At 36.5% G+C, this 13,376-nt stretch overlaps 1 protein-coding gene across 9 annotated transcripts in view; it reads right to left on the bottom strand.

Moving 5' to 3' along the window:
- Positions 1-13,376, bottom strand: part of U2SURP (U2 snRNP associated SURP domain containing) — a 45,496-nt gene that overhangs the window by 13,369 nt on the left and 18,751 nt on the right. For 8 of the 9 annotated variants that reach the window (XM_066556271.1, XM_066556272.1, XM_066556265.1 and 5 more), the window contains 12 exons: positions 12,903-13,068; positions 12,268-12,479; positions 11,284-11,327; positions 7,938-8,042; positions 6,654-6,720; positions 6,400-6,563; positions 5,103-5,265; positions 4,519-4,598; positions 3,396-3,483; positions 1,688-1,810; positions 654-810; positions 221-316 (listed from right to left, as the gene is read on the bottom strand). In XM_066556271.1, coding sequence (XP_066412368.1) covers positions 221-316; positions 654-810; positions 1,688-1,810; positions 3,396-3,483; positions 4,519-4,598; positions 5,103-5,265; positions 6,400-6,563; positions 6,654-6,720; positions 7,938-8,042; positions 11,284-11,327; positions 12,268-12,479; positions 12,903-13,068 — 1,465 coding nt within the window. Of the gene's footprint in view, positions 1-220; positions 317-653; positions 811-1,687; positions 1,811-3,395; positions 3,484-4,518; positions 4,599-5,102; positions 5,266-6,399; positions 6,564-6,653; positions 6,721-7,937; positions 8,043-11,283; positions 11,328-12,267; positions 12,480-12,902; positions 13,069-13,376 lie in introns of those variants that run through there. The other variant, XM_066556273.1, reaches the window with a different exon arrangement.

Genomic DNA, 13,376 nt, shown 5'->3' with positions numbered 1-13,376 from the left:
ACTATTTTCCTTTTTGGTTAAAAATTCAGTGAACAAGTTACAAGAAAAAATCCTACTATGTTACAACATGAATCCTATTAGCATTTTAATACAGATCAGCTGAAAATAATCATTACATAAGTGACAATATGCTTTCAGAAAAGATATTTTCAGAAAAGATACTTTCAGAAAAGATACTTTCAGAAAAGATACTTTCAGAAAAGATACTTTCAGAACTAACCTTGAGCTTCCAGTTCCGATTCATCCACTGCTTCCCACTTTGAAGGGGCAACTTTAAATATAGGCTCATTCTTTTTTGAGTCTTCAGCTGTATCCACTGGTGGAGAAAGAGACACAGAAAAACAACTTAGAAAGCTTCTCAGAAGTTGAAACCATAAAGTACTAACAGTCAGAACTAAACAATGAAATGGATTATACAATCTTAGTATTTGCAAAGTAGAGAAACCAGGGTTTAGATCCTGCTGTGTAACATCAGAAAACACCTCCTGTGTTTCTGAAGCAATTACTATCTCAAGACAGTAGAGCATATTGAAATTAATCAACATGTTACAAAGCTACATGCCAGATCAATTCTGGGCTGTATTTCTAAAAACTACGCAGGAAGAAAAGATCCAAGACTGAAGAATCAATCTGAAAGTTCAAATATTTCGTACAAGGAACTCCATCAAGATCATCATCCAGAGATTTAATTGGGACTCCATCTAGATCATCAATAGGAGCAGCATCAATAGGAATTCCATCCACATCTTCTAGTGGAGCACCATCGAGCTCTTCCTCAATGGGAGCACCATCGAGATCATCTGGTACTTCCTGAAAGCAAATAATAGGTCATTATTTCAAGCACAAATTTATATTGCTTTTCTTCACTTCTCCAAGTATCAAGTAATTTCTTTTTAAAGAATCACTTTTACAAATACCAAAACCTCAATACCAAAATATCTACTTCAACAATTGCTGCTAAGCAGTATAGTTGCTTATTGTAGAGGAAATAACACAACAATATCTTCCTTTAAAAAATTACAGGCAAGAACTTTAATTTGTTCACAATGTACTGGAAGCTTTCCAGCTTCCCAGCTCAAAAGAGCTATTACGTTGAGGTTTAGCTCAAAATCAGTCAATTAGAGTCAGATAATCATACTTCCTTGATATGAAAGTTTCCCCAAGACCAGTAAAATGAAAAACTGACACAAATAGATCATTTAACGAGCACACAAATTATAAATACAGCTGTGTATTCTAACTTGTTAGGTACAGGCACTGTCCTTCATATGTGTGCGTTCACCCTACTTTTACACTTCAAGAAATCAGCTTTAGTTAAATTATACTGCAGGTGTCCCTCCCACTGCTCTGAAAGGCATCTTTGCACACAGTTACACTGCACTCAGTGTATTACAGAGTATTTCCAGCACAAAGGAAATACCTGTCATTCTGTACTAGTCTTTGCTGTGAAACACTTTCACACTGTAACTCCACCACAGCACCTAATCTACAAGCAAGAAACACATGAACAGAATAAACAGTATTTGCTTCGGAAAATATGTTACAACTCTATTTAGGAGCAAGGACTTGGAAGAAAGAAAGGCTTATTCACCCTAAAGGAGAGAGTAAAAGAATCCTTGCCAGCTCTATTTTATATTTTAACTCATTTTCCCTGCCGTCTGCGAGCATCACTCCTGAGGTCACTTACCTCTGTTTCTTTATCTTCCATGATATTTACAAGTCCCAAGAAAATATTCTGTAGTTTGATCAGAAATGGTTCTGGATAGATTGCCCAGTCTTCCCATGCTCGGAAGCATGTCATCACCCGTTGCTAGAAGCAAGAGGAAAAAATAAATGCTAAAACATTTGTATTGAGAAATTTTATGTGATGGGAAAAAGACCACAGAGAACTACTACTGTAGGCAATGATTCTTAGGTAGTTCCATACTGAAGTATATTGCAACAATACCATGCTGGGGAAGACTAGTAATTTTACAAAAATACATATACAGGAACTACATTTTGAAGTAATCCCACTTGGGTTTCATTTTCCCTTTAAATTCCTGTTACATTATCCATTTTGGCTGTTGCCAGTTCTACCCTGACAGTAAATTTCATTCTACCCCAATGTTCAAAGCAGGTGCCTCTACCAAATCTAAGAGAAGATATGTGTTTGTAAAATAAAATAACTAAAATTAACATTGGCTTATACATATTATTGAACTTAAATTGTGTTCCTACTTTCATTTTATTCAGCCTGGAGAAGGCTCTGGGGAGACCTTAGAGCCCCTTCCAGCACCCAAAGTGGCTAAAAGACACCTGGAGAAGGATTTCTTACAAGGGCAGGTAGTGACAAAGAAAAAGGGGGAAATGGCTTTAAACAGAAAGAGGGTTGGCTTAGATTAGGTGTTAGCAAGAAATTATTCAGTGTGAAGGTGCTGTGGCAATGGCACAGGTTGCCCAGTGAAGCTGTGGCTGCCCCATCCCTGAAGTGTTCAAGGCCAGGCTGGATGGAGTTCTGAACAACCTGGTTCAATGAAAGGTATTCCTGCCCATGGCAGGGGGTTGGAACAGCAGATCTTTAAAGTGCCTTCCAAAGCCAAATCATTTTATCATTTTCCTTTTTAAAAAGCGTATTTGAAAAGATGTGTTTCAGTTCAAGTTTGACGCACTAAATGTAATTGAAGATGTGTATGTATTAAAGAAATCTTCCTCTCTTTATCATATAATTTAAGAAAGTTTTAAAATAGCAGATAACTAAAATTGATTCTCAATCTAGAGCAATTGAGAGCAGGAGGACAACCAGGATGAAGATCTTAATTCAGACAAACTAACTACTCTGTAAGCTATGTATTTAAAGCTTCTGACTGAAAAACAAAAAGAAAAAAAGTGCAGAGACATCATGAAAAGAGAAAGACAAGGGTCAAGCATGAGAAGCAGAGAGCATTTGACCTCAAAAACCACTTTCAAGTACCCATGGTCAGACTGCTTATCAGAACTATAAATAAAGCCTGACACACAAAAAAACGTTTAGAAGTAACTTTATGCTGTTCTGCCCAGAAGCTTCTTTCCCACACTGAGCACTTCCACACAAGTTCACTTCTGAAACTGAAATACAGGTGGCCCTGAACAGTAAGAAATCTAGAAAGCCCTGCTTGCAATTCAAGTGATAGATTAGATATCCTCTCAACTCCACAACTGTACATCTACTGGTACACTTCAGCTGGCAGATGCTCATTATCTTCCTTCACTGCAAGGCTATCCTTGCAAAAGAGAAAACTTTTTAAAAATTATTCTTTTAAAAGCCTAAATAGGGACCTTGATGTCTAAGCCATCTATGATAGTATGCAATCTCTTGTGCAGGAGCATCTATTTATGTGACTTCTATGTCATGTAAATAACAATGAAATACATACCTTGAAATTTTCAGACTGTAAATGGCCTTGTATTGTACGGTAAGTAGCATTGAGATCAGAGAATATCTGACATAATTTTGTTTCAAAACTAGAATTAAACATATACATTTCTTTAGTTAAACTTTGTAATATATGTTTTCTGGACATACACAATTCATGAAAATACCTGGGACACAGGACTCAAAAGCACAAGGTTCTGATCCTTACAGTAGCCATGAACTGAACTATAAAGCAAATATGATTACTATATATTAAATCACCTTGGACAACAACAGAACTGTGAAGGGAGATCTTCACATCTGCTGCAGTCTCTTTATACACCCTGGAAAGATTGGAGGACGATAAAAGGAGTTTTACAACCTTAAATAGAATGAAAGAATTGTCTCAAAATTCAATCTGTATTTGAAAAAATCTTAGTTATATTTGTATTCTAATTTATTCAGTGAGGCACTCAATGAAAGCACAGTGAGCAACAGTTGCCCAGCTTCCCTTGAGCTTCTCACAATGTGCAAAAAATAAACCAGCACAACACAGACACATTGCAACAGGAAACATCAACTGCAATCACTAGTTTTGTAACATGCTGAGTATTTCCTACCATGCTGCCCTAACATCAGAGAGACCCCAGGAACTAGACACAAACATTTAATATGACAAAGATACTGTCCCATGGACGTTTTTCCTAAATTCCTCTCAGCATCTTAAAAATAAAGTACATAATATCCCCTTATACCTCATTCAAGCTTTATGGAAAGTTACACCACCCTCATTTTAAAAAAAATAAATGTTTAAAAATGTACTTCTTTTCTTGAACTATCTGCTATACCGTATCTTGAATATTATCTACAGCTCTTTCTGTCAAGAGGCACATGAGATATTCTCACCTTTATGGAGTGAGTTCCATGCAAATGGTCCCTTGCATAGGGCACATACATTTTTTGCATTACCAACATGCTACATCTTACACATTTTCATGCAAACAGATATAAATACCATCAGTCTGTAATAGCAGTAGCACAGAAAAGTCTGAATTTCCCACAACCACATTTATCCGAGATGTACATACAGAGATGAATATAAGAAGGAGGTTTTTTTAACAGCCAATCACCTAAAATATACTTACAATTTTCTATAGTAGGAAGCATTGGCAACTTTAGCTGAAGAGTTGTACAACACATCCGACACTAAATACAATCTTGCGATCTACAATAAAAAACGGTCAAATTAAGAAAAGTCCAATTTAAATTCTTCTGAAAATAAAGGCATTTTCACAGAAGGAATACAAGACAGTTTGAACCATCTGGAAGTACCTAATTAGAACTAAGTGTAGCACAGCTATATTAATAAACATGTTAAGAGGCATTTATCCCCCTGTAATGCTGTAGGGTACTAACTGCTGTAACATATCACCACAGCACTACAAAGGAGAATCATGGCATTCCTGTTTTAATTGTCTCTTTTGAACAAATCATTTCACTTGTCTTAATTTCACAGTAAGGCAGAGTATCACTTCCAAGCAACTTCAGAAAGAATAAAACATATGTAACAAAATTCCACAGGAAGAGATGATACTTAAATTCAAGTCCACACTTTAGTACAAATTCTCAACACTACCTGAAGCTTATGAAATAATGCTTCTAAATTACATGCACATGCTGCTAAGTGAGCTCTTCCCCCAAAATACAAGATTATAGAAAATCTCCACACCTTCTTAGGAAGAGGAGTCTTGAGGATGGACAATGACTCTGTAATGCAATCCACAATTTCTTCAGCAGCTTCTGCATTATTTAGACAGAAGACCATTGCATCACCAATGTCATTCTTCCGAGGTGTTAACCCACGTAGGATTTCCTCTAGTTTGTCCCTCTGTCTGAAATACCAGGAATTTTAATACTTTCAATACAAAATTAAAAGTACTTTGCGAATTTCCGTTTAACAATGTTTTTTTGTTTTTCCATCTTTAGGAGAAATTCAATTTTCAATATTTTTATATTCTTTTGCCTGAGTTCTTTAAGTGGTTCATGACTTTATGTGTCCATATTACATAAAGTGCAAAAAATTCTCACTCAAGTCTTGATTACATACAGAAATCAAGGAAAAATACTTGAGAAATAGTTAATTAAGCACATCAGTATCTCTAATAAAGTAATTATCTTTCTGGATTTAGTTTTGGCCTAAACCAAATGGATAAATCTAAAGCATGCAAGTAATTTCTGGTACAGAATAAGAAACACTAGATTCAGAAAGCTAATAAATAAACAATTACTTCACATTTTTCCTGACCTTCATATGCAGAGAACTTTTTAAAGAGAATCTCTTTTTGAGCCTTTCGAAAAGAAGGCATAAGAAACAAACTGTGTATTAAAACCTACAGAGGCATGACTGTTGTGATAATTATGATGAGAAGAGTAAAACAAAAAAAAAGTCCACATGTTAGTAGCACATTTGTAACAACAGTAGCAAAATTAGGAAAAAGCAGGTCTCTATTTCCAGTGCCACAGCCACCCCCAGTACACTGACACCTCACAGCAAAGAACTCTGATGATTTCTCTCTTCCTGTTTATTAACAACAGCTCCCAATTTTAATTTCTGATGAACAGCATCAGTAAGTTTTACTGTACTGTTTTTGTACTGTTTTGCTGTAAGATTACAGCAACTGTTTAGTTTGTGAGGTCCTAACAATGTTGAGAAAGATGCTACATATCCTCAGCTACACACAGCAGCAAATGGGGAAAAACTCTCATCTTCCTAATTCCTTTCAAATTAAGGGTTCATAACATTGGAATGAAAGGTTCAGTGATGACAAATCTAACCAAATCAAGAATGTATTTAGCAACAAGTATGATCAGAAGCACTGAGGTGAAGAGACACTTACTCAGACACATACATAGTGCTATGACAAGTATGACAACTCAGGGGATGACACATTAGAACTACAAAAACACAAGGGGCAAACGCAGGCAGCCCAGCTATCAAGGGAGCACCATCCATCAGTGGTACATACTCTTCCTTAAGTGCACCCTTCTTGTTCGGTTCCTCCACAAATGCTTCTGTTTCTTGCTCTTCTGACATCCCATGCAGGTATGGATTCAATGGTGGTGGCCTCCAGAAGGATCCATTTTTGAACATGCGGAAATCTTCTGTCCTCCACTTGGTTGGAGCATCCCCCTATGAAAAAAAAACAGAAGTATTTTTACTGTGGTGTTATTTTACTTCACTATGCTTGAAGCTATGAACTATCACCAAAATTCTACTTGCCTGAAGAATTGAATAAAGCTTCCATCTATAATACACATGGGCTGGAGTCTGGTTTTCAAACAAAAACCTAAACCAAAGAGCAAAGAAAATACATACAGCATATTAAAAATCTTGAACTGACACAAATTTAAAGGAAACAATAAAAAAACCCCAACCAAACCCTGTTCAGAATCCCACCTCAGCTGCAGAGAGAATACAAGGAGCTAAAATCATGTACACCCACAGCACAGTCAGGCAGAACATGTGCAACTGCTCCACACACTGATACACACACACACATGCAATCTACAGAGAGCAGAGCTCCCCAAAGGCACAGCACTGCTCAGAACTCAAGAGCAGAACAAACAGGGTCAGAAAGAACAACTGTGCAACCTCACAGCAAAGCAGAAGAATCATCAGTGCAAAGAGTCACTACAGGAGCAGCTGCAGCCTCAGCACAAGTGATGCAGGAGCTTGCAGTTGCATAGTGAGGTCATCAAATACTAAATGACCTGAAGTTTTCCACCAGTAAATTGTCTGGCAGAACACTGGCAACATCTGATGGAGGATGTAGGGGACAAGCAGCCCATTTTTAATGGCCAGGATATTTTCACCTGTATTATCTTCTCACTTTACATATAAAAATCATAATGAAGCACTTCAAACTTACTGCAAACAAAACACTGCTAAAAAGTAACTAACATTTCCCTCAAAACTAACATTCCCCTCAAAGCCTTTTTTGAGAGACTGCATTTCACAAGAAATTTAGAAACCAGTCCTTTTGTATTCCATTAAGGACAAGTGCTCAAAATTCTCAAAACTTCCCGATGTCAGCTGAAGTTTAGTTCTATTTTAACTGACATAGAAGAAAAATTACTCCGAGCTCTTGCTAAAGGTTGAAAAATAGGCTTCAGGAAGAGTGGATCTCACATTGAGTTTATCTGTTTGGGGGAGGAGGGGGATTTTTTGTTTTTTTAAACTGTATGCTACTGCTTCCACTGATTGTGAATACCTCAAAAGAGTACGTGTTAAATGGTATTTATTTAAATATACAGAAATTTATTACATAGCCTGTGTGTGTACTATTCTACTTATTTATACGTATACATTAGTAACAATTGGAAGAAAAGTGTATTCTGCCTTATATAAGGATTATACAGCCATAGGTGTGATTTGTAAAGTTTGCATCTGCACATAAAGATGGACACAGCAGAAGTCAGCCTTCTTAGTATTTTGAGAATGCAGAGTATTAACAGCAGTGAAACCAGCTGGTGTTATTTGCAAGTGAAGCAATGCAATAAGCACCTGAACATGGGGTTGTTGATTTCTCGGTTCATGATCATGGCTTCGAACATGGGCCCTTCCCGAACCACAAACTCTATCATTCGATGTATCAAAGCGAGCAAATTCCTACAACAACAACACAGTTAAAGAAAAATTGATTCAGACCTAACACTATATAAAACTACACTCCACCTAAGATACTACAACTGTGCAGGAGATTATTTTGCTGTATTGTTAAGAAATCTGCATAAAAGGTAAGGCAACATGGAACATATTATAGCTTTGCATCACAGACACGGGCATTCTAAAAATCAAACCATGCCTAGCAGTGGTGGAGTAAGAATTTAAGAGACCTCCTTCCTAAATTTCCATGTCTTAGCCTAAACCATGTCTTCCTTAGCAGAAACCTGACACACAAATATGGGCACCTGAGCACCAAAGTACAATTAGCTATCAAAAACTCAGCCCTTAGCTACATTGTCTAGAATAAGACTGAAGTGTTAGCTAAAGTTCCACACGGGAACAAGTGGCTGAACATTTTGCTCAAAATAAAACACACATACTTCTGATTGTTCAATACAATCTGAATTCAGCTTTCAAACTATTCAAGTATGAAAGGAAAAGCAAATAGCCTTCTTGGTGCAAAACAGGGCAATGTATTTATTAAATTTAGATCATATCTTTTTGGTCAAGACTCGATTACTGGCATAGAACAAAACTGTCCATTCTTTTGTGTCATAGCATCCCATGTTCCCTCCCTCAGACACACAACAGAGCTAAATCACAATTAAAATAAAGAAAAAATCTGTATCCCTTCCTTCAGCACTACATCCTGAGACAGGCAAGAAGTGGATGTGAAGTGCGCATTTTTCAATGCAGAGTCATTTCTAAGCATGCTAACAGGAGACAGTCAGAAAAGCTTTATCAAAAAGAGTGATAGCCAGTTTCCACCCTTTTGGGGTTTTATGGAAACAGTGTCCAGAGTTTTTAAAATAGGTTACCTACATATACCAAAAGTTTCACAGCACGTGTCCTTTGAATGTGATGCAAGCCAAAAAAAAATACAGATTTTTTGCATTTTTAAAATTCTTTTCTTAGATGCAACAAATGAATATTGGGTTTTTACATGTAATTCATTAGATATCCATATAGCACTTTTTTAATGACTAAAATTCCACAAATGTTACATTGTCAAGTTGCAGAATTTTCTATTACTTCTTAGCAGTGAGGTGACTATTTTCTACTATGAGTATTCCAAGTTCTGCCACAGATATAATGCACTAGATCAAAACAAAATCAACTTAAAAAATAGTAATAATAGAATAGTAATAGAATCCTACCCCAGCCATCTGCAAGTGCTCTTTTAGGCCATCTAGCACTGAATCTACACTTGCCTCAAATATTACACAAATAAAATCAAACAGCTATCGGTTCAACTTTCCTGTCTGCTTTTTATAATCCCAGAAACACTGCAAAGAGGAGATAGTTTCAACAATTCTGTAGCCATTTTATTTACAGCAGTGTTCTGAAAGTCTGAACAGCCAGACTCTTCTTGTTATATGAACTGTATTTGAAAACATCAGCAAGAAACAAATCTACAATAGCTTTCAAGCTATGACAGCATTCATTTATTTTAAGGCAAATCCAGTGTGATCACTTCTGGCTTCCTGCAAATCATCATTGGTTTTCATCTAATTTTTCCTTCATCAAGTAAAATCAAGTTGTGTAAGAGCAGCTTATGATTGAAGAAGAACATCTGCTTCCTAAGACTTCCAGTGCATGAAAATAGATTCAGCTCATCCCCTATCTGAAAGAGGTTGTTACAGGCATTTTGGTATGTAAGATGTGACTACTTGGAAGTGAATTTCTCAGAAAAAATAATTTACTATGCATACTCAAGGTTTGCTGTTTACTAAGAAGAAAGAGATGTTAAAAATAGTATTGAAAATTTCTCATCAAAGGAGAATAATTAAACGTATTAGCCCACTGAGGTCAGTCAAAATTTCTGCACGATGGGACACACTGAGTAATGAATGGTCTTAGCAATCGTCATTGGCAACTTCCAAAATCATCAGGAAAAGAATTATTAGAAGTGTTTACAAATACAGTTCATTTAACATGAGTTCTTATCATACAGGCTTTTAAAATGCTACAGTAAATAAAATGGACATGGAAAAATAAAAATTTTTCTCTGCCAGCTACTCTGTGAGCACTGTACAGTTTTACAAGTACTTGTTCTGCTACTCAATATGTTTCTCAAATCAAGACTCCTGGTTGGTCACCCCAATTATTCAAGTTTCTACCCAACAAAAATTGTACTGTCTTAAAATTCCATCAAAAATACAGTACATTGGACATGTACTGACAGGTTTGTTAATGCACTATAACCAGCTCACAAACCTCCTTCTGCCCCCTCCCCCCACGCGAAAAAAGAAAAAAGGGACTTTGTGACAATTAAGACAGTGTAGTAAAAAACCCATAGTGCATTATTTTAAAAGGTCATTTAGCTTAAGTTGGCCAACAAAAAAAGGTTTTTCAGTTATAATAAAACCACATTTATTGGAGCCGATCGTACCAATGTCTGGTCAAAAACTGTATACTTTCCCAATCCATCCCATGATGTTTTCCTGGTCCCCCGCTGCCGCAGACAGTTCAGCTGGTGTTGCTCACCAAGGCCAATGTCAAAGAGAATTTGGTAATCTTTTGTGCTTCTTTACTTTTAAAACAGTGTTGTGTTCCTATGTTTGGGAAAAGGCTTTAGCTTAACTGAGCAAGAGTATACCTAGACTAGCGTGAAGGTAGGAACAATGGAAAAATGGAAAAATATCCTTGCAATAATACAAAAGTATCTTTTTCAGTGACAAAAATTATTAACTGCTACATTTAAAAAATCAGCAGAAATCAAAACTGAACTGGTTTCAATTGAACTGGTTATAAAATGTACAAGTCAAAAAAAAAAAGGAAAAGAAAAAAAGAAGAAAAAAAAAAAAAAGAAAAAAGAAAATTAAAAATATAAAACCCCACAGCTGCATCCCCATATGCAGAGGTTTATGTCAGGACTTAGGCTACATCTGTAAGACAGTGTTTCACCCTAGTGTTCACTCACAAAATTACCCTGCATCGCTTTCTAGGGATCAAATTAAATGCAAAAGATAATTACTTAAGTCCACCCTCAAAAAAACCCCAAAAACAGTTAATAAGACAAGAATAGTTAGACTGTAAACCACACACATTTCTTTTAAGTGTTATAAAATAACCATTGCTCAGTCAAGCCATTACCTTTTCCACAACATCACCATTTTTCTTTAAAATTCCGAAGGGGAAATTTTCTATATTTAGATCAGTAATAATAAAGAAAAACATGTACCTTTCTGTTGGGATAACCACTTTGACTATGGCTTGCGACAGAGTCTGTATATGAAGTCACATCAGATAATAAACATAGAATATGTGAGTATTGTTAACAAGTAACAAGCAAAAATATACATATGCAATGAAAATACTACACATCTATCACAAACTTTGCAGGCAATCACTGCTGTGAAGTTATAACTAAGCAATTACACAAAATTCAAATGGTTGTGTCAGTGAACCATGAAGGTTCACTAATTGCAAAGTATCAGAACATTCCTGTCAGAATGTACATTGAGGCACTGAATAGGAACTATGCTGAATATATAAGAAAGGAGTTCTTACGTTTATGAAAAGATTCTAAACTATTTGACTTGGATCATGTTGGTATTACTTTATTCCCAAGTCTTACAAAAACAGCCCTGGCATTTAAGTGTCATTCAAAGAATCAATAAATTCTTACAAATGTAAATCAAGTTGGTTTGTGATTTCAAGATACTTACCCTTTTATCAGCTAATACTCCACAAAAAGAAAAGTTTGAAAACTGACTCCATAAGTAGCATAAAATACTTACTCAATGTCCAGATTAATTACCTTCTACACAAAATACATCAACTCTTCTAGGGTAAAAATAATGCTACCCAAATTAAAATGTAGGATTTTCCATAAGGAAAACAATTTAGATACTGCAATTTGGCAGCCAAGAAAAGGGGGGGACGTAGGAGAAAAAAATCCAGGGAGCCTGGAGGGGGAAAATGATAGCCAGATTTTAAGCAGCACTAAATTAACCAAGAGCCAATATACTGTACCCTAACACAGACATGAAACAGAGCTTCAGGAATTAAGTAGGTTCCCTTGGGCTACAGCAGGGAGCCAGAGAATTTGCAGACTAAGGGCTGCCAAAGTCAGCCTGAACAATGCAAATCTATGAAGCCATTGAAATACTGTCACAGATGTAGTATTTAACAATGAGATACGGCCCAGGGTACTGTAAGTTACCTTCTCAAAATCCTCCTTGTTTTTTGGTGGTGGTAACATTGGAGCATTGGGATTCTTCAACCTCTCCCTAGGCTGGGCATTGAAAGGCAGTCCTGACGGGGGTGGCGGCAGGGTGTGCTCCATCATGGAGGGCGGAATGTAGATGGGATGTGGTGGGATAGGAACAGCTTTGCCCCAGCCCAGCTTCATTTCAAACGACATTATCATCTTGCCTGAAAAAGTGGAAAAAAAACCCCCTCCATTACCATGATGTTACAAACTGGTTGGTTCTGCATCACTTGAGATTTCTCCTTGCTAAGTGCAACACTTAGGTTTGCCTGCCAGCATTTACCTTTTGTTTACATTGTTGATTGCTGTTATTACATCTATCAGACTACAACATAGGCAAACGAAGGCCTGTTACACAAAATGTTTTATTAGTCTTCCCCCAATGTCTGTCTTCAGGACACTATAGTACACAATTACTATTGTTTGACAACATTCAGTTGCCAGTAGAACAGTCAAGTGCCAACTCAGTGCTGGTCTGGTATCTACTGGAGTTACAGAATCCATCTCACTTGGCTGATAAAACAACCTGAAAATGTGCTTACAGTCTGCAAAGATAATTACAGCCCTGAATAGAGAAACCTGTTTACCATTTAAATTCTTCAATGCTCTTTCAGCATCTCTTCTGTTCATAAAGGCAACAAAGCCACAATTTCTTTCTCTTGCTCTTTCTTCATCAGTTCTTGGCCACATAATTTTAACACTCGCTAATGGTCCAAAGCGGCCAAATTCTTGACATAACATCTCTTCATTCATCTACATGAAAAAGAGGTAAAAATTAACATTCTGCCACTGTATTTCTGTGACAGCTGTTCATATTATTGTCCAAATGCCAAAATTTCAATTTTTTTAGTTTCTTGACATAACACAACTTCACTGATAGCCCCCCAATGCAATCTACTGCAGAAACAAGAATCTAAAAAACTGCACTTTTAACTGAGCACACTCAAATGTTTGAGATATGATCCACCTTGCTTAGAGATATCAATGGAAAAAGAATTTTAACTGAGCTAGAGATTGGTAGTCTAAACTTGAACTTTTCAGCCTTATGTTCAGAGCACTTA

This window comes from Molothrus aeneus, chromosome 10, assembly GCF_037042795.1.
Source record: "Molothrus aeneus isolate 106 chromosome 10, BPBGC_Maene_1.0, whole genome shotgun sequence".
Lineage (NCBI taxonomy): Eukaryota > Metazoa > Chordata > Aves > Passeriformes > Icteridae > Molothrus > Molothrus aeneus.
Note: the sequence above shows the minus strand (reverse complement) of the source record. Positions and strands in the feature narration are given on the sequence as shown.